This window comes from Lichenostomus cassidix, chromosome 3 (genome assembly GCF_008360975.1).
Source record: "Lichenostomus cassidix isolate B80296 chromosome 3, HeHo_3.0, whole genome shotgun sequence".
Taxonomy (NCBI): domain Eukaryota; kingdom Metazoa; phylum Chordata; class Aves; order Passeriformes; family Meliphagidae; genus Lichenostomus; species Lichenostomus cassidix.
This window is the reverse complement of record NC_139483.1, coordinates 21,782,160-21,809,587: the sequence shown is the minus strand read 5'-3', so window position 1 is coordinate 21,809,587 and position 27,428 is coordinate 21,782,160. Positions and strand designations below refer to the sequence as shown.

Genomic DNA, 27,428 nt, shown 5'->3' with positions numbered 1-27,428 from the left:
CGCCCCTCGGCGAGATCCGGCCGGGCCGGCGCGGAGGGATTCCCGGCGCCGGGGGAGGGGGGGCGCGGCGGGCGGGGGGAGGAGGTGCCCGAGGGGGGGGGCGGCGAGGGGGCAACATGGCGGCTCCGTATTAACTTCCCCCCCCTCGGCAGCCAGCGCTGCCGCCGCTCTCCCCCGCTCCCAGCCCTGGCATGCCGGGCAGGATGGAGAAGGGCGCGGAGCTCTTGGGGGGTAAGAGCCGGGCAGTCCCCAACGGCGCCAAGAGCGGCAGCCCCTCCAACGGGCACTACTCGGAGCCGGAGAGCGGCGGCGGCGACAGTGGCGACGAGCACGGTGCGAGCCTGGGGCCGCCCCGCCAGCGGCGGGAGGGGGGTGGCGGAGGCGGCGGGAGGGGCGGCGAGCCGAGCCGAGCCGCCTCCCCCTTCCCGGTGCCGGGGCTCCGCCGCTCCGTCCGTGCTGCGGCCGAGCCGCGGCCGCGCGTGTGCGGGGCGGGGGGCGGGAGCGCGCGGCGCGGCCCCGCGGCTGCCCCCGCGGTACTTAACGATGGGGAGGGAGTGTCTCCCGGGAGCCGCCGCCGTCCCCATTGTTCCGCTGGAATAAACTCCCCCTTCCGCCTCCTCCTGCCCCCTCCTTGGCGGTCGTCGGGGCTTAATCCGCGGCGGCGGCGGCGGCGGCGGTGGGCGGGGGGGTGGCGGGGAGGAGGTGGCTTATTCCGTACGGCCGCGGCGGGGGCTCCGCCAGCCCGCCTGCCCGCCGCACGGCGGGAGCCTGGGACGGCGCCCGGGGACACTCCAGCCCTTAATTTCTCTTCCCCGCTTTGCCTTGCAGATGTAGGAATGAGGGTCGGAGCGGAATACCAGGCGCGCATTCCTGACTTCGAGCCCGGTAAATGGCTTTTCGGCTGTAACCTGACATCTCCCGAGGCGGGAGGGGTGGGCTCGCTGCTCGCTCGGCGCTCCCCGCCGGCGGCGGCCGCGGGGTTGTATTTATGTTGCTTTTGAGCCTTTGTGTCGGCGATCCGGTGCCGGCGGCGGGAGGCTTGGCCGGGGCAGGCTCTGCGCTCCGGGGGCGGGGGGCATCGCGGTGGGGGATTCTCACTTCATTATCGGCCGCCTTATGTGTCTCCGGCGGGAGGCGGTGAAGCAGAAAAAGGTTGGCTTTTTTTTTTTTTTTTTAAATTTTTTTTTTTTTTATCCTCGTCCTTAAACCTGTAACCGTAAAAAATATTGGACGAGGGGTGATGGATGTTGTCGGGCAAGGGTGGGAAGTGATGCGCCCTGCCGGAAGCGGAGCAGACCTGGCTGCGTGCTGGAGGCGCTGGGTGGAAGATGCGCTCGGTGGGAAACTCCTGCTCCTGGTTTTGTGTGCTGTAGTAGCCTCGCTGGCCCCGCCGTGGCAGGCTGAGCTGCTCTCCTCCGCCTTCCTCGCCCCCCAGCCCCGCCCCGAGGAATACTGGGTACGCTTGCCTAGCCTGATACTCAGCTTTAGCAAGTTAATTGCTAGAATGCTGCCTTGCCTTACTACACTGAGCAGAGAGACCATAGGAGCGTTTCTCAGTTTTGCTGTAGTGGTCAGATGAAGCCAGTCTACTTTCCTGCTCTCCAGACAGGCTCCATGGGTGTCAGATGATTTCTTCCCGGAAGAGGATTGCTCACCCAGTGCCTCCCAAGGCTGGAGAGAGCCCCTCTGGATGGGCAGGAGTCCCTGCAGGCCAAAGGAAAGGCCGGGGAAAGGAAAGTGCGAGGCTGGGATTAAACGGATGTGTGATCTTGGCTTAAGGGAATGCCTTTCCCCTAGGAAGGATCACGTAATCTGGGTCTCTTTGTTAATAAGGCTAATTGCTTGCACCCCACTTGCTTACACCCTTTATTTTTACATTGCCTACATAAAAATATACACAGATAAAAATTATGGTTTCTGCATAACCTGCAGCCTGTGCTTGTTTTTCCTAAGGGCCACTTAAATAAGAAAAACACCTAGTGTTTGTTTTTCTTTTGATTAAAAGAACTCTTCAGCTCTTGTAGGACAATTGAGGTTCTGTGTTTTCGATTTTGTAAACTGTATATGCAATGGTTGCATTAGTTACTACAGAACTAATTTTATGCTCTCCTGTAACCAGACGTTTTAGAGCTCCTAAGTGTTTCTGGGGGGTGGCATTCAATTAATGCCCCTTTCCCCTATAACTGGCACTAATACATACTTCATCAGTTTCCTTAATGATAGAAATGTTACTTTAATAAGTCCTGAGTCAGAGGTATAGTGCATGGTATTGTCCTTCTTGGGGTGTGTTTCATGATTATTAGGGCGAGAAGGTAATGATTACTTTGGAAAACCTAAGTCTTCCAAAATAAATAAAAAAGTCCACCAAGTGTAAGAGTACAGCACTTACCAAGTTAACAGATTGGTTATCTGAGGGGATCTCAGCCAGATTTCATGCTTTCATCTCTTTGGTTTTTTTGGTTGAGTTTTTTTCTGATGAGTTTTGAGGCATCTTTTCTTAGAGATAGACGTGAGAGACAAAAATCTGTGCCCTTATAGCCACATCTAGGTTACTTTTCTGTAGCAAGTGAGGTGACCAGCTCCCTTGTAGTTCTAGGTTTGCATATAGGGACATGGCATTATATTTGATTTTCTTTTAATTATGTTTCTTCTTGGAATTGTTCTATCACTCTTTTTTGAGGGTTTACCAGATACTTTAGAGTATGCATTTATTTGTGGTACTCTGAGTGCTGTTTTTTAAGCCCCTTAAAATAAATAGATGAAAGAAGGTAATCAATGATGGTTAAAAGTAGACATAAGTGTAAGACACAGTCAGCCCTGATAAGTATGCACAATACTAAAATGAGTGGAATAAATACCAATCCCTGGGTCTCACTTGGCCTGTGTTGTAGAGCATTGCTTATGGCTATTTTTGAACAATACACTGAGGAACAAAATATTCATGATTAATGTTGTGATGGGAATAAACTTTTTTTTAACTTTGTTTATGTATAAAACAAGGTAATTTTTTTAAAAGAAAAAGGGCAACTGTTTCTTAGTGTCTCATGGAAGAAATGGATTATGGTTGGAAGCAACAATTAGGAGTAGTTTAAACATACTCTGTGATCGCATTCCACACCATATTCTTTTTACAAGCAAACTTTCAGATAGAGCTTGAGGGAAGTAGTGTTTTTGTCACCAAATATTACTGCAATGAGAGAAATTTCGTCACTGCAAGAAACAATTTTAATAAGGAAACTTAGGATTTTTATTTTATCTAATTTACTGAGTTAATTTACCATCTCTTGCATTCCAGACTTTTGTCTCCTCCTCCTGGTTTTCCAATAGTGCTTTTTAGTCTTGGTGAAAATGTTTCTGCTTTGTACTCTCTGGCCCACCTATAGATCCAGCAGGATTTTACAAAGCTGGTATCCTTATACTGTGGACTGTTGCATTCTTTTAGAAATCACAGTAGAGAATGCACCACCCTGTTGTGTCATCAACATATAACTGCTAGAGAAGTTTTATTCTACTCAGATTTAGACTTCACAAAGGTTTGAGTAGGAATTTTTCTTAATGCTGAAATACTTATTTGCCATTTACCCTCTTCTCATGGATGGAGTTGGGACTGTCAAGGAGAATATTTTATACCATTTAAGGTCTCTTGGGAATGCATTTCTCTGTATGTCCTTATAACTTTTCTACCTCTAGTCTTCTAATAGGAAAACAGGCTTTCTCAAATTGAAATTATCAAATGTTGTGAAGAAATATACAACATTTTCCATTTATTCAGTGCCATCTGTCCTCACATCCCCTGGTTGTTTCGTTTGGGATTTTTTTACTTCTTTGTTCATTTACTCACTTATTAAGATTTCCAGTTCTTAATTTTAGAAATGTGGGGGTTCCTCCAGTTAGTCTCCATGTTTCTGTTCCTACTCTAAAAGTTTAGCTTTCTGTTCCTACACTCTTAAGCAGAGGATGGTAAATTGTATGCTGGAAACCAACATACATTTTAGATTGCCATGCTTCCCCACAGTGCCCTCACTGTGTCTTGTATGCTCCTGGATGATCACTTATATTCTCAGTACCTGGAGTTATGTTCAGAGCTGCACCAGCTGTGTGTACATAACTTCTAATGTGGAGCTGCAATTTAGAGAGGGTCAGTTGGCTGCTGTAATTTCCTTATTCTGGAAGTGGTGGAGAGTGCCTGTCGGTTGTGTTCAGCTGGCTCCATTTCCTAGCTGGTATTGGCAGAGTGGTGCAGCAGCTGAAGTACAGAAACCACTTCTTCAGGGGCTTGGACGTGTGTTTTGGGTAGAAGGAGACTTGTTGCTCTTCAGATGTAGCTCTTGGTCCTTCTCTTCCTTCCTGGCTTACAACTCTTCTAGCACACTTTGCTTAACATGTTGCAGAGTGTTTCCAGCCCATGTTCCTTGTAAAAATGGATCTTGCAGACAAAGAGGATGTTGCCCTTGAGGTATAACACAGCCCCTTAGGGGGTTAGGGCTGCTCTCTTGAGTGCTTGGGGCACAAAGGACCGGCAGCAGCTCTCATGAAGGTAGGTCATGGTCCTGCATATGGAGATGGAGGGGTCCCTGTGCCACAGCTAGGGACATCCCCTGATGAGGGCAGGATGCCTTCCTTCAGGCTACCTGTATGCATCTTATTATTCCTTTGTCATCCTTGCCTTCATTTTGGCAGTGTGAAGATGCCACCTGGATAGAAACAGATGTCTGATTCCTGCTGGGGAAACAACACTGCTTTGAAAAGGGATGTTCTGGTGGTTGCTGCTTGTTTGTCACGTGAGGGTGGCATCTCAGGAGGGGAGTGTCACCGCATACATGATCTCCTGCAGGCACAAGAGCTCTGAAACTAATTTTTTTCACTTTAGTACTTGGGTATTCAGTACCTGATAATATGCATGATATCCATTTGTCTGCAGGCATCCTAAGTTCAGACATTTCTTGCTCATAACCTGAAATTCTATCACATTCTCTGGTGGTCCTGCCTTTTCCTCATCTTTAGTTAGAATGCAGTGCAGGGTAGTGGTCATGTACTTGTGATAAAAAGAGTTTACGAGAGAAATGTGCCTGTAACATGCTTGTATTGCTCTTCTTGAAGTATTGCATTCTTAATGGCTGAAAATGTCATGCTTTTTTGTTCTAAAGGGGAATGTTATACCAAGGAGTTTGTTCCTGTATACCAAAAACCTTTCAGAGTTTAGTAGTGCTTTGTGCCTTGAAACTGCTGCTTTGTGAGTGTATGTACATTCTTAACCTGTTACGGAGTTTATGCTGCATTTAGGTTATCTGCCTTGCACATCTCATTTTGGAAAGGCACATGAGTTCTTTTAGTTTTTCTAATTAACTGTTTTCAAGTTCACAGTTGTGATGGATCAAGATTGCAGAGCTGATAGCAAATACAAAACACTGCCAAACTAGAGGGAAGAGCAACAAAACACAGTACATAAAGGGAGAGCACTACACTGTTCTTTTTTTCCAAAGCATTGATTTTGGTTTTTTGTTTGCTTCAAACAAGATGTAGAGCCTAAATATAAAGTGCGTAAGGTTAAAATGGAGTTACTTGTTTCACTGAATAAAAAAAAAGCTGCTCTTTTCCAAGAAGGAGGCAAGGAAAGTTCCTCTGAGGGTGATTACTCAAGGAATTCATACTGACATTAGGTAAAAATCCTGCAGTTGTTGAGCAATTTCTTAGCAAGATAAACTGTTGTAAACAAATAGATGGTAAGGGGTTTTATGTAGTAGACAACATTTGTGAAATAGTAATGGAAAGTAACTATGAATTAATGCTTTTCCAGTATTGGGGAGTTTACTTTTCTTTTACAACGTTTTCAAAAATCATATACTCGGATTTAGTGCTTCAGTGTTGTTCTGTCCTCATGGGTTGGGTAACTTATACTGCTTCCCTTGCTACACTGAGGTGGGGGAAAACAAGCCAAAACCAAAAATTACTTCTAACTGCTTTCTATAGCTATGCAATTTGGTTGGCTATGACTATTAGAATTATATGGTTAGAAAAATCAAAAGGAGAGTGAGGGAGATGAACAGAATTGTTTCTGGAATAGTTGTTAGTGTAGTTCCTTGTTGAAACGGGTCAGGGATGGTGACTATTCTACCTCTTATCTAGTTTTATTTGTTTGTTTTAAAGCAGCCTGAATGACCACAGTAGGTCCTAGTACTCCTATGATAGTGATAAATGTAAGAGTACTAATGGACAGTCATAACTTCAGGAGGACAAAGTTGCATCCTTGCAAACTTTATAGGGGGTAGATTTAGATACAAGAAAGAAATTCTTCACTATGAGGTGGTGAGGCACTGGAACAGGTTGCCCAGAGGAGTTGTGGGTGACCCATCCGTTGAAGAGTTCAAGGTTTTGAGCAGCCTCAAAGGTGTCCTTGCCCATGGCAAGGGGGTTGCAGCTAGATAAGATTCTTTCCAACTTAAGCAATGCAGTTCAGGGGTTTAATTGTGGTAACTAGGATACTGTCTAGTATTTAGTTATGCTTGAACATTGTAAGAGTAGTGGTCAAATTCAGTCATTTGATGTCTTAAGGAAGTCATTTGGAATGAATGATGTTTTTCCCCCCTCTCCTTAGTAGCTGAGCTGGGCTTCTTAATGTGGTTGGCTTTTGCTTACTGTCACTTAGTTGTACTCTAGATCACAGTTATTTAGTAAATACTGAGACTTAATTGTTTTCTTACAGGTGCCACAAAATACACTGATAAAGATAATGGAGGAATGCTTGTATGGTCTCCATATCATAATATTCCCGATGCCAAGCGTAAGTCCTTGCCTGCTTAGGAATTTGGGCACTTAAGTAAACTAAATAATTGTTTCTGTTGTGCCTGTTTGCTCTTTATTTTACACACAGCAAAATTGTGAATTAATTAAACACAAAGCTTCTCTATTTTATTTAGAGAACTCCAGGTAAAGGAAAGATGACCTTCTCTTATATTAGTAAAGTCTTTGTTTCAAATCACACTGCCTATGTTGTATTACCGTCATCATTGTCTGTGAAACCCTCTGTTATTAATAAAAGAATAAAATATCTGAATGTGAGGAACTTGCTTCTTTAAATTTCTAGTAGAAGGAGTTGCAGTGGATGAATTCAGAAAAGATATGTTGAGGCCCACTTCAAGGGGTAATTGTTATTGCTGTCATAGAAGGAAAAACCAAACATTTTCTCCCTTCAGAAGTGACTTGAAATACAGCAGTCATCTGATTAGATGTGATCAGTTATCTGTTTAATCTAGTTTAAACCTGTCTCCTATGCTAGAATTTCCCATATGTAATAGAGGGGAGTAAACTTTGAGGATGCAGCCATGAGAACCTCATCCTCTGGACAGTTTCTGCCTAATATCAGTAGTTAGAGATTTGTGTCTTTCTGCATTTGAGGGAATGCACTTTCAACTACTGCAGAACAATCAGAAATAAAAGACTCTACAACTGTGATAATTAAACATTTTCTTCACTCTTTTAAAGTACAATTAACTCTTTGCTGCAATAGTACATGGCAAGGATATACCTTGTCCATTTGAATAAGGAGGATCTGATTATTTCCTTTTCTTGATCACACTTACTATTAAGTTGCCACTTAATTTTGAGCTCTAGAAGGTGAATAAGAAGAGTTTTTGTTTAAAAATAAAAAAGTAGGAGTTAATTTCAAAATGATGAAAAGTGTTCAACTCAAAGCTGGCTCTATTACTGATGAATATGATTTTAAAAATGGTATTGGTGAATTTCATTACCTAATTATCGAATTTTCATACTTTCTATTGAAAACTGACTTTGTGTTGTAGTTAAAATCAATAGTGGTCAGTGAAAGCTATAGTAGTATTGAGGATATGTGTAATCATTGATATAGGATCTATTTGCTTTAATTTTCAACGTTTGGAAATATGAGCAGTAGAAGTAGTTCAATTTAACCCAGGAGTGGGTTCCAAAAAGGCATAGCCTTTCAATAACCAGGTAGTCTGCTTTAAATAAATAAATCATGAGCCTCTGTGGTTTTGTTGTAGTAAAAATGTGAAAGAAAGCAGAATTAGCTTGTGTAAGTTTATAAAATTAAATGTTCAGTTACAGTCAGTCGGCTTGCTTATTATTAATAAAGCTGTGAATATATTTAAGATTTTGGGGAACCTGAGCCTATGCAGTGTGTTAAAGTGTGGGAAGACTCTTTTCCCATGTTAGATGGCTAATTCTGTCATAGACCAGAGCAAAGAGTACTAAAGAATAATTCTGACATTGCTTTGTTACAGTGGATGAATATATAGCAATAGCAAAGGAAAAACATGGATACAATGTGGAACAGGTAAGTGCTATGGAATGAGAGTGCTCATTTAAAGGATTTTTTTTTTAAAGTATAAAACTATAACACAACTCTTATTTTTCCCCTTGGTTACCATTAATTAACGCTGTTTCTCTTCAGGCACGGCAGCAAACACTGCAGTTAAATGGATCTGCATACAGTTGTGGTCTGGATTCTCTGCAAAAGATTGAGCTCTTTGTTTTCATGACATGCTCAGCTTGTAATGTGCACTTTTGAAAGGTTTGGTATGTTTCTTGATACACTGGGCATGTCATGCAATTGTGTGTGTATATTTAGCTAAAGAGTATCTTAGGGAAGCAGCTTACAAATCTAAAGTTTAACATTAGAGTGCAAATACAATACAATTTTGAACCATTAGTTGATAGGGATGGCACTGAAAAGGTTTCTGTCATATTAGAAAGAAGGCAAACCAACCTCTGGATGGGCAAACCAATCTGAGTGGGTTTTTTTCAGAGGCAGGAAAACAGAATCAAATATTAGGTCTAAAAGTAATAGGCAAGTTCACTTTTTCTTTAATGACCTTTGGTCAGTATTCCTTAAAAAGTAAGGATAAAACTTAGCTGGTCTACATGTAGTTCTTTTGCAATTTTCTTCATAAATAAACCAATCTATGTAAAAGAGAGATTACCCATTGCAAAAAATTGCTGTACAAGTGAAAAGAAGTTGTATGATCAAGTTTTGGAGGATGAAAGCTTGCTCATCAACTGACAAAGAGGCTGCCAGTGTTACAATGTCCAAAATACTTGTGGCGTCATGATGCTTGTTTATGCCTTGACTTCTATTAGGCAAGAGGGGGAACTGATGGATCTCAGGTCTTCAAAGGATGGTTTTCAAAATATCTTCCAGTACAAAACATCTGTAGACTCTTCACAGTAGAATAGAAATTATCTTTGCAAGAGATGCTTGTCACTTGCCATTTTAACCAGAACAGAGGTTTGCTATGTCCGGGCTGTTGGAAGATGTGAAATCAGGAGGTTGGAGAGACAACTGGTGATTGTGTCTGCACTGTATGATTGAAACTGAGTGGATTACATTTCCTAAATCCCATGCTGCATTTGGCATCAAATCTGTCAGTGATTCTCTGGCAGAAAGTCTAATGAACATTAAATTCTTCTAGAACATCAAGAAACAAAATTATATAAGAAAGTGTACTTAATTTTCCATTCCTTATTAGGTGCACATGACTTGGAAGTGGCCGTGCTGTTATTTGTGGATTGGAGAGTTGTAGAAAGACCACTCTCACTTTGAACTTTCAGACTTGCATTTTGGATGATCCTCTGGCTACTGAAAAGTATTTTTATTTTCTTTTTTGAGTGGGCTGTTAATAAAGGCCTATGAGGAACTATGTAGGTGATATATGCCTGTAAAGTAAGAAAGCAGGTCAGATTTGAGTCTCTCAGCCTAGTTCATGCTGCTCTAGAATTACTGCTGCCATGCCAACCTTAAATTGTCTGGCTTTCATACCATTAATAAAGTATAGATGTGCCCACTGTCTCCAAAGAGATTTTTGTACCTGTAGTAAATAGCCAATGAAATTGTAAATACATTTTGAGAAGGGATTCTGATAGTCAAATTTTATTTTAAATAAATAAATTGCCTGTTTTTATTTAACTTGTCTCAATGTTTAAGAAAATTGACTAAATCCAAAGAGGGACTATTTCTTTTCAAAGGCTCTCGGCATGTTGTTCTGGCATAAACACAATATTGAGAAGTCCCTTGCGGATCTCCCTAACTTCACTCCTTTCCCTGATGAATGGACAGTTGAAGATAAAGTCCTATTTGAACAAGCATTTAGCTTCCATGGAAAGAGCTTTCACAGGATACAGCAAATGGTAAAGTAATGTTTTAATCAGAAGCATTAAACAGCTCAGATGCACTAAAAGCAAAGGCTGCTGTTGGGCTAAAATTCCATGTTGATTTCTGTGTAAAAGCTTCAGGAAGAACCTTGAATATAAGACTTAATTTTATTGTGTCTATTGGACATACAGCTTTTTCACTCTAATGAAAATAAGCCCTCCCACTTTTAAAAAATGTGTATGACTAACATCCCTCCTTTCTATCTTATCAGTGCATTTAAAATGTTGTCTAAAGATGGTTATAAACAGAGCAGAATTACAATTGTGGGTGGAATTCTAATTTTTAAAAGTGTTAATGTATTGATGAATTCTTCTAGCTCCCAGACAAGACCATTGCAAGCCTTGTAAAATATTACTACTCTTGGAAAAAAACTCGCTCTAGGACAAGTTTGATGGATCGTCAGGCTCGAAAACTAGCTAATAGAAACAATCAAGGTGACAGGTAAGTTTTATGTTCTTAAGTCGCTAACCAGAGATTGAAGTCTTCTTAAGTAGAGATGTGGAGTAATTTCTAGCTGTTGTTTCAGTTTGACCCACGTGTTTTAGGTTTGAGCCCCTGTTGTGTCTCTGATTTTAGCAAGGGGTTGGGTACTTGTGCTTTAAGAACTTTATCATGCTGGTCTGTGTGAGTTTGGGAAAGTTTTAATGGATAACTGTAAAAACAAGGATTTACAAAACCCTGAAGTCTTTATTACTGTTGATACAGGACAGTGTTTTTGTGGGGGGGAGGTTTGGGATTTTTTTTTTTTGTTTGTTTGTATGGATTTTTGAACTACTATAGAATTAAAACTGAAAGTTCAACCACTGAAAAGAGCTGTAGCAGTAGGAATGCCTAAGTATTGTTTTATAACAAAACTTTTATATAAAGTCTTTTTTTGGGAGACTTAGAACTGCTATCAGTCAGAGAGGATTAGAGCTTAAAATAGTTTTATGTTGTCTTGCATAAAAAGAAATAACATTTCTCCTAGTTACTATGAAATTAAAATTATATTGTGCTTTGTACACTTGAGTATTAGCTTGCATTTTGTAGAAGGTGTTATGTACTGGATGTATAAGTAACATAATCTATGTTTATATTGGAAGCTATAATTTTATATCTATAGAAAACTGCCTAACAGGAGCAAAAGGGGTCTTTTTAATTATATGTTATTTTCAATAACTCCTGAAATCCAATGTTCATATGCTTATTTAGTGACCCTGTTTCTGAAAAATTACAGGCTAAGATCAGTTTGCTTTTAATATAGCAGTTTGGGGGTTTTTGGTAATAACTAGAAATTTTAGTTTGGTTTGCACTAATTTATTCAGAAATTATATTGTCAGAATGACTCGATTGACTGTTTTCTTTTTAACCTTTCCTCTTTGATTTGATTCAGCAGATTTCATTTCCCTCCCCTAAATTGCTAGATTTTAAGCGTTTCAGTGAAAAAGCAGTCCCATGTTTTCCCATCCTATATTGTTGCCTTATGCTCCCCACAGACTTCAGCAAGGGTTTATTCACCTGCTGTAGTGGTTTGAAAATTGGTCTATTAAAACTAATGAGGCAAATGAAAGGTTTTTTCTAGCGTTGGTACGTAGTTGGCCACATAAGTGTTCACACTGGCACAAGTGGTTGAATTGAAGAAAGGTGACACCTAAATTCTTGGCAGCAGAACCAGCACTGCTTAAAGTAACTTTGAAACTATGGTTTAGGATTGTTTATCATAATAATTGCTAGAGTTTAATACAGAAAATATGCTTATAACAGCTGGTTTTTGTAAACTGCAAATAATTTTGAGATGCCATGTATGTAGAATAGATAAAGTTGAGTAGATGATTCTGTCCTATCCTGCTACATTCTTATATTTGGGTTTAAAAAGTGATTAAGTGACCAGTTTTTTTATAATCTCTCTTTAGTGATGATGATGTAGAAGAAGCTCATCCAATGGATGGAAATGATAGTGATTACGATCCCAAAAAAGAAGCCAAAAAGGAGGTAACAGATAACTTAATGGTGAATGTCAGTTTGTTTGTTTTCAGTTAATGTGTTGCTGTGAAGACTAAGTTGTAGTACAGAGGTTTAGCTTGCAGCCTGCTGAAATCACAGGGTCTTTAAGTGGTCAAGATCTTGACAATTTCTCATTAAAAAGAATTTTATCATGTATTTTTGCCATTTGGTGAATATATCTTCCATAACCTCCACTACATCCTGAGAGTTCTTCAGGTTTTATAAGAGATACATGTTGTCACAACCTGGTAAAACAGTATTTGCCCTGCATCAGTCTTGTTAATATGTTTACAGTTTTACTGGTTGTGAATTATTTGACTCAAAATGTTTTCTTTGAATTTTAAAATTAAATTACATTTTTCTAAGAACAACTTTTGTTGTTTGTTCAAAGCCACAGTGAGGTGATGCATTTCAGCTAATACATGATTTTACTGAGAAGCTTTCTACTAATAAATGTAGAGAAAAACATTTTTGTCTTAATGAGCACTTACTGCTAGCTTTGCACATGACTGCTATGTGTAGGTTACATTCAGGTTTTAGGGGTTTTTTTGAGTTCTTGTTGTAAACGTTAAGCTATCTCTGAACAAGACTTGAAAAACATATTAAAGTGTGTAAATGTTTGATTGTTTCTTTGATCAACTTTAAGTATTCGTGATTTTCCTAAATCAGCCAGTTCATGCCTCTCAAGGATGAGAGGAGAGTTTATGCAAAACTTCAGCACTCCCATGAAGTGGTATCTAGGATTATGAATAAAGCTTTGCACTTCTAACAAAAATGGTATTGAGTAAGAAACTGATAGGTTTAGATTCTATTCTGAGCTTTGCAGTGACCTTCAATGTATCCCTTCATCTAGCTGGCCTTGGGGACAAAAAAAGACAATTACCCCTTTCTGTGAAAGAGTTAGAGATATTTTTTTTTAACATGGGGATATGTTTTATAGCACTTAATGTCGCATGGTCTGCTAATGTACTGTTTTACTTTTATGCTGTTCCAACAATGTCTTTGCAATCTAATGATTGGAGTTGCTGCCTTAGCCATGTCTCAATAAGGGTTATTTTGCTCAATTTACTTGGTTATAATTTTAATCATTACATACAGTCTGGGATGCAAGTAGTGTGTTGATAGACTTCTGAGAACAGGACAAATAGGTTTGTAGTTTCTGATGAGCTATTTGGATCTTCACAAGATAATTTTGTGATCTAATAGTTCTGGTAGGATTTGCGTACTTTCACTTCCTAAGCAAAATGTAAACTGAGTAGGCTGCTTGAACACACAGAGCAATGGAAACTTTCTGTTACCAGATAAAACTAAAATAACCTAAACTCTCTATCTTGGCAAGACAGAAGTGTGAGAGAATATTTTCACATTAAATCCAGACTGAGCAGACAGGAACTGCAATTTTGTACTGAAAGAGCAATGCAGAACCAAAAACCAAATGGTATAAACAGGGCAGAAGTAAACTTAACCTTGAAATTTTTAGATGTCAAATATTGAAGGCTTCATCAATTTTCCAAAGAAGAGCACTACCTTAAGTGCTTTTAAGGTGGCCTCTATGAAGTCTGTGGGCTTAAGATGTTACATCAGCTGGGGAAGGGAACGTGGCAGAAGGTCAAGTGTAGCAGACCAAGACACTGTTTGCTGCACTGTACTTCTACTACAGAAAATAATAATAATGGTAATGGCTGCTGCACTTCATTTTGCAGTCACTGTGATCAGATGACCACTTCCTCTTAACATGCATGGATGCCAGCAGGGAGGAGCAGTAGGGAGCTGCTTGAAGTAGGGAAAAGCCTGAATCCTCTTTCTGTTCTGGTACTAAGCATTGCTTTGAATTAGAAAATCCTTGCAGAGAAAGTAATTTTTGTCTCTGCTCCTGGTCTATAGGGAAGCTACTCAGTTGCTCTGAGGGAGTCGCATACATGCAGAGTAGCTGTTGTGCAGTGGTGCCCATTGAAAGCAAAGCTGAAATGTTTAGGTGCCCAAACATATCAAAACAACTACAGTCTTCATTTCTTCTTTACCATTCCTTTCCTCTCCAAAGAAGCAAATAACAAAGGCTCAGGTTTTGTAAATTACATAGATTCTTACAATGACTGCAAGAGTATGTCCATACTCTCTCTTCCAAATCTCATATCAGCCCCTCCCCACACCCCAAAAAAAACCAGCACAGTCTCTGTCCATAGAGTGCTTACAGCAGGGAGGAATGTCATTTTGCATTCTTGACTGGTTGACTTTGTCATTCTTCTCCCTTAATCTTTGCCCAAATTCTTCGTATCTGATCTGAAATAAATGTGTAAGTCACTGATTTACTTGTTTTAAGAACAAGATACACACATGTACATTATTTACCTTCTTTGTATGTAAGAGGTTCTCAGTGTTTGCCCTCTGTCATGGTATTCAGACTGGCATTTCTGTAACATTTCTTGTATTTGTGGCCATGTTAAAAAAAAGTTTTGAAAACTGACCTTTCTTAGGCTAATGCAGGCTTATCCAGCAGATGAGTGGTATGCTCCATCAATTCATCTGCAAGACATAGTTGGATACCACATGCAAAGGAGGATCTTAGCTTAAGTTTTTTTTGTCATAAATATGACAATATTACAATGCTATACTTCATTCTTTTTAGTAAACTGTATACAAGATACTGTTCTTTAATGATTTATTTCTTGTAAATTAAAGGGCAATAATGAGCAGCCTGTTCAGACCAGCAAAATAGGTCTGGGTAGAAGAGAGTATCAGAGCTTGCAGCATCGCCATCATTCCCAGCGTTCCAAATGCCGGCCACCAAAAGGCATGTACCTGACCCAGGAAGATGTGATAGCTGTTTCCTGTAGTCCCAATGCAGCCAACACAATTCTTAGACAGCTGGATATGGAACTAATCTCATTAAAGCGACAGGTACCATGGGTTATTGGTCTTGGTTTGTTTTTTTTTTTTCATCTCAGATTGTTCTGATTATAATGGTTTTGAAGATTATCTGTGAAGATTCTGAAACTTCTTTAATGTGAGTCTTCCTCATTTTGTTCCACAGTTATCACCACAAATGCTGGACAGTAGCTGTTCTTCGGTTTTGTTTTTTAAATTCATCTGCTCTTTTGGATAAAATGAAGCAAGATGACCTTTTAGTTAAAAAAAGAAGGGGTAGCATTAAAACAGTGCTACAGATTTGGAGACAGGAAAAAATCCAAAGTCACGTTTGGTTTGATTTTTTTTTTTTTTTTTTAAAGCTTTTTTAGAAGTATTTGTGTGAAAAGTGAAAATAAGACCAATGGAGCAGACGAAATTACATTTGTTATGCTTTAAATTGTAGAATTGTAGCTGTTTTTCTGGATGTCCTTTCCCACATACTGTGAAAGTATGGAAGGTGTATGGAAATCATAGGCCTACTTACGTCTGTGTTTGACCTGATAAGTTTTCTACCTACTAAATTTAGAAAAGCTTTGTAGTATTCACCTTTAAGAGGAAAATTGCCTGCATCCTTTGCATGAAGAAATTACATTTTGGCATTTCAAGTTGAAACATGTAATTATTCAGCTTTTAAGGGTTACAGCAGTTATGTGCATGCTTACTTTCTAGGAGTGATGGGGCTACAGAGTCAAGGCTTATCGTCTGGAATTTTTGCCTCCTTATAGAGCTGCCATGTTGCAAAATCATGGAGTGAATAAAGGGTTTATTTCATGGGGGTTTTGCTCCCTTACATTCTTTTACAGGAGAAATAAACTTCTTTCTGTCACAGCAGGACTCTGGGGCTAAATAGCATAGGTGGGTTTCACTCTTTAGTCTAAGTGTAGGTGAGTTGCAGCCTTGAGGTTGTGTTTCTCTTTTTTTTTTTCTTGCAGTGATCTCAGAGATGCAGCCTTTGGAATCTCCCACTGAATTGTCTGCTTTTGTGTCCATACTTAAGAACCCTTGTAATAGCTGTGCACCATAGTATGCAAAACTATTTTCTTACCTATGTTACCTTATGTGCATCACTGTCAGATTTAAGTGGTTCATAGATATGTATATGTACAATTTGGAAGCGCTCTCCTTTTTATAAACTAAGAAATATATAAAATAATTTCAAGAATCCCCCCTAAAGAAAATCACAATGATCTAAGGTCAATAAAAATAATCTGTCAGAAGGAACTAACTGGAAACATCTCATGAAATTTTTTTTGAGAAGGAAGAAGTTAATAAGTTAATAAATGCAATGCATTTCACATTTCTAAGAATCAAGTTTTGTGTCTAGGGTATTCTTCATTCAAGAACATATGCATCCTTACCAAAACTTGTTATGAACAGCTTTCAATATTCTTGCAGACAAACTGTTCTTTTGAGAGACTGGCTTATTTTTTTTTTTTCTCCATAGTAAACTGTGCTGTGTTTTGTTTTGGTTTTTGTAAGTTTATTTTAAACAGTTAAAAGTAGTGAAGCCTTAAACCATAATATTTCTCTTTTTAACTTAGGAGGTACACTTGTGGCAATCCTAGTGAAGATAAATGTGTAAAGTGACCAACTTTCTTTGTGGAGCTGATTAACTTTGTTGTTTTTGACCAAGGTTCAAAATGCTAAGCAAGTAAACAGTGCACTTAAACAGAAAATGGAAGGCGGGATTGAAGAATTCAAACCTCCTGAGGTAAATCAGAATGAATATTAGAACTTGTGGCCTTGCACTTACATTAGTGGGAAGCTGCAGAAATGTGTTCTGCTACAGCCTAGTGTTTGCACTCCAGCTGCAGGTTAAACAGGATCCATTAAATTACATGCAGGGGTGAGTCTGGCCTCCTTACAAGAAATTGGTGGTAGGCTTTTTTTTAATGGCAACTGGTTGAAAAAAAAAAAAAAAGCAGAAAAAAAAATTGTCATGGTCTGTTCACAATAATAGGGAGCTGAAATTGAGCCCTGATACATGGGGGCTTTCTGGATTAAAAGTAGGTAATGTAGATTGCCAGTAATAAATTCTGTGTTCTGTGTGGAAATGTGACACAAGATACATTTTGGCATCTGAAATGAATGATCTGTTACTACTGAAGTTCTCTCTTTGCTTGTTTTAAAGGCTTGGATATGAAACATAATATGAATGCAAAATGCTCTAAACACCAAGTCCAAGCAGTTTAGATAAACGTTACTATCAATTCAAATTCTGTCTGCATAAAGATCATTAGCTTGTGCATAAGTTATTATATAGCTGATACTAAGAACTGCAGTAAAACAGAGGAAAAACTACTGGCATAGTCTGTAATTTGTAAATACTATTTTCTCCTCATGAAAACAATCTTAAACTATAAATTTATGGCTTATAAGCAAGAGGTTTCTACCTATTTTGCAAAATGTAGTGCAAGTAAAATACATTGATGCTCAGATATTTTGCAGCTGTTGAAACAATTTAATGATCTTTGTGCCATTTTTCTAATTTTAATAGTCTAATCAGAAAATCAATGCCCGTTGGACCACAGAAGAGCAGCTTCTTGCAGTACAAGGTATGTTAATAGTAGCAGCAAGTTGAAATCTGATGCAAAGGATTTGAAGAGGTGCTCAGGCTTGTATTTGTACTTCCCTCTAATGGAAAGCTAAACTTTATCTGGTCACCAGGAAAGGAGCAAAATTATTGAGAATATTTAGGACATTTATTCAAGCAACACTAGGCTTTCTGTTACCCATGTTAAATTTCAAAGAAAAGCTAAGCGGGGTTTAACAGCTGTATTAGTACCAGAAAGTCCCTTCAATCATCTTCTAAGTCACCTTACATTAATTTCTCAAAGGTGGAAGACTAAAGCAATTGTTAAAGTAATAAAATTTGAAGCATTTGAGACATCTCCATATTCCTAAAGTAGGAAAAAGCAGAAGTAAATCTGCCTTACAGTCGCTTTTCTCTGTTCATGAGGAAATAATGGACAGGTATCTACCCATTAGGCCTCTTAAGAGTTTGAAGCTGGATATGGATGCTTGACTACCAGTCTTACTGGCCTAAAAACCCAGCATTTTCTAGTAGGCTGTTCATACAGCTAATTTCCATTCATTTTATTTTTGTGAAGGAAAACTGACTCTTTGATTAGTATGCACTGCCCAATCAAGGAACATGTAAGGGAAATATCTGGAGATGCTGTCTTGAAGGCATATATTGTCTGTATACTGACTCACTTATATGGATCATCTCTTATAAAGATAACGTACGCAGCTCAGTTCTATCTATCTGCTTTATTCTTCTGTATTCTTCACCTTGAAAATGAGAGACTGAGTTTTAGTATAAAATATTCAGTTGATCAGTTTATCAGTGTACAGTTGTCAGGTATGCCATACCTGGTACTTATTAGTCAGATGGCTGAACCTAAAGTTTAGTTTATTTTGAAGTGTGAATGGAAATGCAGAAAGACATGGTGTGTCTTAAATCATGCCTTTTAACTTACATGCCTCAGGCTTGGATTTGTGTCTCCAAACTGTTCTCTGTCCTAAGTTCATTCTCACACTATTGCTAAATACCTCAGTATTTTGTTCCCAGATGCAGCTGAAGGAGATGCCTGTCTCTAATATGATAGTCTAGTAAGTAATAGACTTGCTGGAGAAGTGGGAAAAATCCAGGGTATTGTGCCTGCCTTAGAATGAAAGGATTCAAACCATCTTGCCTTTTCATAGTTTAGTTATTGGAGTTCTCACTAAGCAACAGTTTGGGGAGTGATAAGAATACATTCAGCTTTTGTTCAGCTGTGGCTCTATGTGACCAACAAGGCAAATAAACTAGAGCCTAGACAAAAGAGAGTGAGGGTTGGTGGTGACTCCTTGGAGAGGAGTTCTAGTCTTCTGCTCTCTAGGGAATGTTCTGTGTTTTGTAAGGGTAGTCAGCCTTAAGGGTGGGATGAGACATCAGGCCTTCTGGAAAAGATCTGTTTTCATTGACATGTGCTTCTTATATGTATTGTTTCCTTCATGGTCCCCTTCCTTTGTCACTGTATAAAATGGAGATGGGTGAGAATCTTAATGTTAAGAACAGCTGTTCTTGACATAAAGAACTGCTCGCTCTCTCTCCTGGAATGAGAGTGCTGTAGGTATCAACCTCCCATCCCTCAGGCTGGGGACCCTGATCTCTTGCTTCAAAGTAACTGCTTGAGGCAGTAGGCTCTAAGCATGAGGAGCCATGCTGTGTTTTTCCCTGACTGTTTTTAGAAGAAGGTAGCCACAGCTGCTGTACTAAAAGCTTCCATAATGGGCATTAGGCTTGGACTTGAAAGTTGACTTGAACATGGGGACATTTAGTTTGTACACTTCAAAATAGATTTATTTCATTAAATGTATTGGTGTATTTTGGCATATGCTTTTAATAGTTTTACAGAAATCATAAGCGTTAAGCAGGTAGGTGGCACTTATGCAGTTTGTTCCTTGAATTTGGACAATAAATCTAACCATGGAAATCATAAAAATAATCTGCAGTAATATAATTTTGGTACTCTTTTTCCTAAACATGAAAAAACTCTTTATCTGTTGGCTGATCTCAAGAGATTGCCAGTAACTAAGGAGGAGGTAATGAGAAAACTTATCTTGAAATAGAGCTGTGTGTAATCTTAAAAGCAGTGTGGGCGCCTGCAATGGGGTTGTGGACTCAGACTTAAAAACTGAGACAATGTATTTGCAGTATAATTTATCAGGTAACAGTTCAGCTCTAAGTAGTTGTTGAACTTAATGGGCTAGTTCATCACTTAGTGTTCTTAAAATGCAAACTTTTATGTATAGAAATGGATGATCATATTTTCAAACTAAGATCTTGGTCATATGAAAATGCAATTGCAAAAATGTTTTAACACTTGTTCAAGTCAACAAAATTTGCAATGAAAAGCAGTGCATGACTTTCATGACATTGCAGGGAAAAACAGCTGGAACAATCAGGCTCTAACTCCACATAAGACGGTTGCCAGGAGCACTGTACTCCCATCACAGTGACACTGCAGCTCCCATTAACTATTTCTGTCTCATTGTGGTGCTGTATCATTGCTTTGCACTCTGATTCATATTTTGTGTTTGCTGTGCTGTACAACATTAAGCAGTGTAAACAGCATCAAACTTGGATTTATGAGTTTCTCCTAGAGAGACATTCAAGATGAAGTGCTGTAATCAAGAGTGTACATGTTCCAGTGCACCTTTGCAGTTGGGTGAAGTTCTGAAGAGCTTGAAGGATTCCTGTGTTCTGGGCTGCTTTCAAATGAGCTGGGAGAAAACCATTCATACATGTAAAGTGAGGCTATGCAGTTGTCTTTTTTTGAGCTTCGCTTTCATCAGCCTAATAAAATTATTTTTATTGAATAACGGATTAAACATGTGAGAAATAATTTCAGTGGTGTTTAGCACTGAATTTGTATAAGGATGCACAAGTAATATGCACCAGTTTGACAGGGATGATAGCTTGGCAACAGCTCTTACCTTTTACATTAAAGTTTCATAAACATACAGTGAATTTTCTCTATTTCTTCCATAGCTTGAAAGGCTTGTAATACATTATTGTGGTAGAGCAGTAGTACAAAACACTGAAAAGAATCCAAAATGAGTAGTGTGAGTAGCTGTATGTAGGTAAACTAAGGAAATTTTATTTTCTTTAGATTTTTTTTTTTTAGGGTTCTCACTGAAGGCAAGATACCTTGTTTTCAAGCTGTTTGCTTGGAAAGAATAGGCTTCAAGATCTTGTTTTTGACAATCTGAGTTTAAGTCAGCAAACAGGCTCAGTCCTGTTGCAGAGTAAGGGAGGAAAGTATAGACAGCATAGTAACAGAAAAGGCTGAAATCACTGAAAGTCTGAATTAGTTTTCCAACAGCAATGTGTTTTGTTCTGCTGGGCACCTTGTTCACTTGATTAATTGTACAGCATGTTAGATATATTGCAGTGGACATTTCACGTCCATTATAAATTAGTAAGGGTGGTAATGGTAGGGCAGACAAAGAATATTGAAATACTGGAGGCAGTGTTCCGTGAGCACACACAGCTTTTAAGGAGTATAGCTGATACCTTGTACTGCTGATAAAGCACAGAGCCAAATTCCTGTCTTTGCTTTGCCTGGATCCATGCCCTCCCACGTCGCTCTGAAATCTTTCCAAGGTTCCTGCAGTCAGGAGGGTTGTATTCTTTTTTAGGCCCCAGAAAAGATACTAAATAATGTAGCTGGGCTCTTGACAGCTGAAACATCAGCTTCAGCTACGGAATTTGTTACTGTCCTGGAGGTGAACTTTTCTTCTAAATTGCAGGGAGTGTGCATTACCACATCAGAAGTGCCTAATAACAAGGAAAGTAGAAAGGAGCAGAACAAACTGAAGGTCACACTCTTCACAATTAAGTTGAAAAGGAACATAGCTTTCAGATTTGAAACAACTCTCACTTTCTGAACACTTTGCTTCATTTTCTGAAGTGAGGCATGAAATGAGGCATAAATTTCTTTTTCTGTAATGAGAAAGAGTGCCTGTCCTCTAAGCCCTGTAATATGTTTCAAATGAGTTCAGCTACCAGGAGCTTCAGAGGAAAAGTCAAATTGCAATTCACTCATGCATAACCGACAGTGGAAAAAAATGAGTCTTCTGTTTACTCACTCTGGAACAAAACTGGTTTATTTCTTCAGGTCTAAACTTTTGACACTTGTAATTAAAAATATACTTCGTGCAGCTAAAAGCTGTATTCTAGGAAGTGGAGGAAGTTGAAGATGTTCTTCCCTGCTCCTGCTTAAGAAAAATCTAGGCACATACTCTAAATATAACAAAATCAATATATTTTTTATTATACATCAAATTTTAAGTTAAAAACTATGGAATGTCGCACCCAGTAGTTTTTTGTGTTACGTGCAAGTGTAGATTGAGAAGTATTTAAAACATATATTGAGGGTCTTTTTTTTTTTTTTTAAGTGCTCATAAACAAGTGACTACTGCTGTCAGTACAAAAGTTAATGAAAACAATGCAAAGCTCACCTGTCATGCTCCATCTCAGTAGGGGATTTAATCCTGGCAGCTTGTGCTGGGCCATCTTATAAGGAGATACCAGTAGCTTACTTACATTCTCCAAAGTGGTTGTCCCAAACCCCCAGATTTTTCTACCCAGTTTCAATGGTGAATGAAAGCTTCAAACAGATTTTGTGAGAACACTTGCCAGTTGCTCTGTGTAGCCTGAGTAGAGCATGACACAAGTGCAGGAATGAGCAGGATATTGTGATTTAGTGAACTGTGCCCTCTTGTTCTGCCCTCTGCCATGCCTGCCCAACTGGCTGTGGGAAAGAACCATCTGCATGCAGCTGGTGTGGAGAGAACCTGTAGGAGCGATCAGTGTTTGTCACTTGACGTTTCTAGCATTATGTTCTGTTTACAGCTATACACACATGCTCGTTACCCTTCCTCCCCTCTTGAGCTGGTCTTGGGCTTCTGCCCTTACTGTGAGCACACTGAAGGATTTACTGTGTTTGTCAGAGGCCAGATCTCTGTGGTTTTAGGTTGAGAGGCTTGCTGAGTAAGCCAGGATCTTTTAAGAAGAATGGGTAATGACTTTTTTATGAAGTTCTTGATTTGTATGTTGATAGCTATGCTATTAAAAATTACTTTGTTTTAATGGAAATTGAAGTCTTCTCCTAATTGAGAAGTTCTCCTAATTAGCGAGTCCTTGGTTTGCAGATCCCATAGGTTCTCTTTATAAATACATCACACGTAGCTGTGTCTGACTGATTCTTCACAGCTATGTTATTTACTTTGCCTTCCAGGTGTCCGAAAATATGGTAAAGATTTTCAAGCTATTGCAGATGTAATTGGCAACAAGACTGTTGGCCAAGTGAAGAACTTCTTTGTAAACTACAGGCGTCGGTTTAACTTAGAGGAGGTATTGCAGGAATGGGAAGCGGAACAAGGAACCCTGGCTTCTAATGGTGATGCTTCTGCTTTAGGGGAGGACACAAAAAATACTTCTAATGTGCCATCAGGAAAGAGCACTGATGAAGAAGATGAGGTGTGTTTTGTGTACCAGAAATAAGTAAGCATGGGTTGAGGAACAGCATTTTATTTAGTGATAAAATATAAGGTTAACTGGTGTGGAGTGGCAAACCACATTCTAAAGAATGATGATGAGCTTGCATAGAACTTCAGCCAATGTCGTTAACCAGCTGGGAGCAGGACTGCACCTTTGATAGTGACGATCACGTTAACTGTTTTAGTGTTAAAATACACTTCTTGTTCTAGAAGAAGACTTGCTTCATAAATATTTTTAGTTCTGCTGTCTATAATGTTTTGGTTGGCGATTTCGTTTCGGTAACTTCTCAGTTCTTTGGTTTGATTTTTTTAAATGCCGTTTCCTGTGTAGTGGCCAGCGGCAGCCCAACTGCGTCACGTCCCACCGGGCTGGCTGTTCACGCCGTCTTGTCTTTGTCCTTTGCACAGGCACAAAGCACTCCGGCCACTCAGTGTTTAGGCCCTTCACCTCCAGCACAGGCATCTGCTCCAGCACCTGCCGCTCCCATGGCAACTTTAAATCAGCCGCCCCCGTTACTTCGTCCAGCACTTCCCGCCGCTCCCGCTCTGCACCGCCAGCCTCCGCCGCTCCAGCAGCAGGCGCGATTCATTCAGCCGCGGCCGACCCTAAACCAGCCTCCCCCGCCGCTCATCCGCCCCGCTAATTCCATGCCTCCTCGTCTCAACCCCCGGCCCGTGCTGACCACGGGCAGCGGCCAGCAGCCACCCTCGCTCATCGGAATTCAGACAGAATCTCAGTCCACTCTGCACTGAAGAAAAGCAAGCGGAATTATGCTAACTCCCACATTTGAAAAATTGTATCAATGTACTTTTTTTTTTTTTTTCCCAAATGATGAAGGGGAGAAAAGAGCAAGCCTTCACAGGTGTCAGACCATTTTTCCAGAGGAGCAAGCTAAGGACTAGAAATGGAACACCGTCAATCACCACCTGTATAAAAATATTTTTATGCCGAAGACTTGTACAGCAGAACAATGCCTACACTGCAGCCCTCCTCTGTATGAATAACTGTTGAAGGAAGCTAACTTCTTAAATGAATAAATGTTCAACACACCAAGATTTTGTTTAACTGATTTTTACTCTATTTATTTTATTACAGTTCTTTATAGTCAAGCATCTAACTACAGGAAAGTAGTCTGGCAAATCTAGAAATAGATAATATTGTAGGAGACTTAAATGTAGCGTTGGGGTTTTTTTGTGTGTGTGTGTGACTTTTTTAATTTTTTTTTTTACCTTGTAATGAAAGAAAATAATGGCTTTAGGTTCGGAATGTTTTGCCCTGTTTAGAAAACAGTAGAATCATTTCACAGAGTTATAAAATGTAGGTCTTCTCCTCAAGTTTTTCCCACAACACATTCTCTTATTTTAAAAGGTACTGGCTTATTAAATACTCCTCTTTCAGAGAATTCTGAAGACTCAGTGAGCTATTGCACCAAATTTATTAAATGTCATGTGTGTTCTACTCATAGAATTTAACTGGAAGCAGGAGTCCAGTTTCCTGCTGCAGTCTTGTCTTGTGGGCTGGGCAGGATAGAGAGGCAGCAGCTTCCACCACCCAGGGGGATGACAGGAGAGGAACCATCAAGCAGAAAGTATTAATTTAATTTTTTATTCCACTAATTCTTCTAATGTAAGTACAGTAAAATTCCATTCCTCTGAGAATTACTGTCTGCAGTTTGTGTATATTGGATCACTGATACCTTGCTTGAGAATTAATGAGGGAAGTGTATAGGCCGGTGGTGCTGGTGGAATATCATGAGAATAGTTACCTGGTACCAATGCAGTCTTACTTCTAAGTGATTATCTCTTGATTCCTGTTATATTTCTGGCAAAAGTCATTACATTATTTGAGAGTATGGGGGGGAGGAAAGGGGTGTTCATTTATTTTGTTGACTCAGTAAAACCTGCATTTAGATATTAATACTGCTTCCAAATTTTAGGAGCTTGAAAGAAACTCATTTCACTGCATTCCTGTCTGAAACCTTGATTGATGCCCGGTGTGTTTTTAAATTTGTTTGTTTGTTTTGTTTTGTGGGGTTTTTTTTGTTTTGGTTTTTTTTTGGGGGGGGTGTTTTTTTGTTTGTTTGTTTTCCATTTAAAAGAAGATGCCTCTACCCTCCAAGTAAACCAGGCTCCAAATATGAGTAGCACTGTTTAAAACCGTGTGATCTGAATTAAGCTATAGAAAAATAATGCATTCTTGATTATGTAATAATATTCACGTTGACTGTCATACCATTTAGAAAGTTATTTTTGCTTATAAATGAAATGGTGTCTAAAAATCTTTTTCAATCCATTTTGTTATTAACTAGATTTGCCCTTGACTAAAATGAGACTATTTGACTTTATTTGCAAATGGGATATGCTGTCCCTAGGGGTTTTTTTATAGATAAATTGGATGGTCTAATGATCAGTTTAGCAGCTTGATAATGTATTTTCTTATGTGCAAAGGGAAGTTCTTTTACTATCAGATTCTATTTCATTTGAAAATCTAGTCTTAAAGCTTGATAGCTGTAGCCTAAATTTGAGTTAAAGTGTTGACCTTTATGTTTTAGTTCTTCATTTTAAAATATTCTCAGATCAAACTTGAGAGGTTTTTCTTTCTGAGCAGCTTTCATTGGTGTGCTGAGGTATCGTACAAAAGGTCCTTCTTACAAATTTTCTTTTGCATCAGAGTAGGTGCTTAGCTACTATGTGAGCATCAGATGACCCCCTGTCTAAGAAAAGCAGAATTTTAAAACAAGCACCAAGGAATTCGTGGTCATGGAAACTTGTGTTCTGGAAGTCAAGAGTCTTTAAGTGTGCCCTCACCAGCTACACAAATCTGGCTGCTCTCTGGTCTTTAAAACCAATACAAAACCAAGCTGGTACATTTTTACAGTTCATTAGTGATAAGATTCATCTTCAGGCTTTTTTTTCTTTTCTTTTTTTTTTTTAATTTTTAAGCATTGAGTCTCCCAGGTGTATGTATTGTACCTCTGCTAATTTTTGTCTTGTCTCTTGTCGATAGACTTCAGTATGCAGAATGTTGGGTGTTACAGTACAGTTGGCCACCACCAACTGCTATAAAGCTCTTCAGTACATTGTAATTCTGTTTAATCTTGTTTAAATATTCTATAACTGGGCAAAGGTGCTGTATTTGAAGTGGGGAGGGAGGGTCAGAGATAGGTAGGGTAGTATTTCTTAATTTGCATACACTGTAGCACACAGTAGGGAACTCCTAGCATTTGTAGTACTAAATAAGTATGTACATAGCAAAATGTCTTTATTGTGTGCTTTGCAGAATATGTGCATACAGTTTGCACGTCCTGTTTTGGGGGGTAGGGTTTGTTTTAAGCAGTGTTTGCCTGGAGAGTGATATGCTTGCTGCTTAATCAAAGGATTAAAGTTTCAAAGAAATCTGTGTCTTCTATTTTTATGTACCTTGTAATGGTCTAATATGTTAGGGCCCTTATACTGTGATTCTCTTCTAAATTCATTTATATTTTTTTAAGAATTAGAAATAAAATTATACAACGGTGTTGATTTCAGTGGGAAATTTCTTTTGCCATATCTAGTCTCCTGTTTTGTAATGTAGTAATGAACTCTGACTTCAAGGTTGGCTTAATTTTGTCACTTTAAAAAATGTACAATGTTTGCACACTAACGTTTGGCAGAGAACGTGTATCCTACATTGTTCAAAGCTAATGTAACTCTACAGCTTTTTGTACAGTTTATTTTAGTTAATAAAGCAAAACGGTACTAAAAAATTGCATTTTACAAATGCAAGGCATAATCGGAACATGTATTCTACAAACACCACTTGCAAAATATGGATGTACAAGAACTATCAGATTTAATTGTTGCACTTTAAATCAGAATGGGTACAAAGTTGAGCAGGTATTTTCTGCATTTAATAAAACAATCACTAAACATTGCACATCATAGTAAAGTAGTTTAATTTGTTGCTCCTGAGCAAAAGGAATTAGATACTTTTGTCCTTAGGTTTTTGTTCATCCTTAGAGTGTTGGGATTTTTCTTTATTCTGGAAACCTCACAATGCATTGAGAACAGAACACAAACAGTAGCTTATAGATGTGGGAGTTTGTGTATGGATAGAGCCAAATTGCAGAGTTTAGGGAATAATTTGGGATGGTTACTAGAACTGTGTTGTGCCCCTTTATAGCAAAAGAAAGGAATGGGCTGAATTTACAGCTGAGGCCAGGCATAAATGTGGATGTCAGGCAAAAGCAAAGCCAGGCATCATGAAATAGTGTGCTTGGAGCTATGTTTCACAGTGCAGGGGAAGTCGTAGGAAAGTCAG

At 39.2% G+C, this 27,428-nt stretch overlaps 1 protein-coding gene across 5 annotated transcripts; it reads left to right on the top strand.

Annotated features, from left to right (window-relative positions):
• Nucleotides 1-61: 61 nt before the first annotated feature.
• On the top strand, nucleotides 62-27,044 carry RCOR3 (REST corepressor 3). 5 transcript variants are annotated; one of them, XM_085054894.1, is made up of 12 exons: nucleotides 62-333; nucleotides 829-885; nucleotides 6,704-6,781; nucleotides 8,259-8,311; nucleotides 10,000-10,161; nucleotides 10,503-10,627; nucleotides 12,079-12,175; nucleotides 14,849-15,067; nucleotides 16,710-16,787; nucleotides 17,574-17,631; nucleotides 22,867-23,108; nucleotides 23,537-27,044. In XM_085054894.1, the coding sequence occupies exons 1-12, from the start codon at nucleotides 192-194 to the stop codon at nucleotides 23,879-23,881; spliced, it is 1,656 nt and encodes a 551-aa protein (XP_084911020.1). In that variant the 5' UTR covers nucleotides 62-191; the 3' UTR covers nucleotides 23,882-27,044. The 5 variants fall into 5 exon arrangements, with proteins under 5 accessions (XP_084911020.1, XP_084911022.1, XP_084911021.1 ...); XM_085054895.1 differs by having other exon boundaries at nucleotides 63-333; nucleotides 12,079-12,157; XM_085054896.1 differs by lacking the exon at nucleotides 14,849-15,067 and having other exon boundaries at nucleotides 12,079-12,157.
• Nucleotides 27,045-27,428: the final 384 nt, after the last annotated feature.

Bases quoted from the DNA above. Each gene is read 5' to 3' on its own strand.
- RCOR3 (XM_085054894.1), top strand. From the start codon at position 192: ATGCCGGGCAGGATGGAGAAGGGCGCGGAGCTCTTGGGGGGTAAGAGC. The intron at 6,782-8,258 runs GTAAGTCCTTGC...GCTTTGTTACAG, and splicing joins TAATATTCCCGATGCCAAGC to TGGATGAATATATAGCAATA. The intron at 10,628-12,078 runs GTAAGTTTTATG...ATCTCTCTTTAG, and splicing joins AGAAACAATCAAGGTGACAG to TGATGATGATGTAGAAGAAG.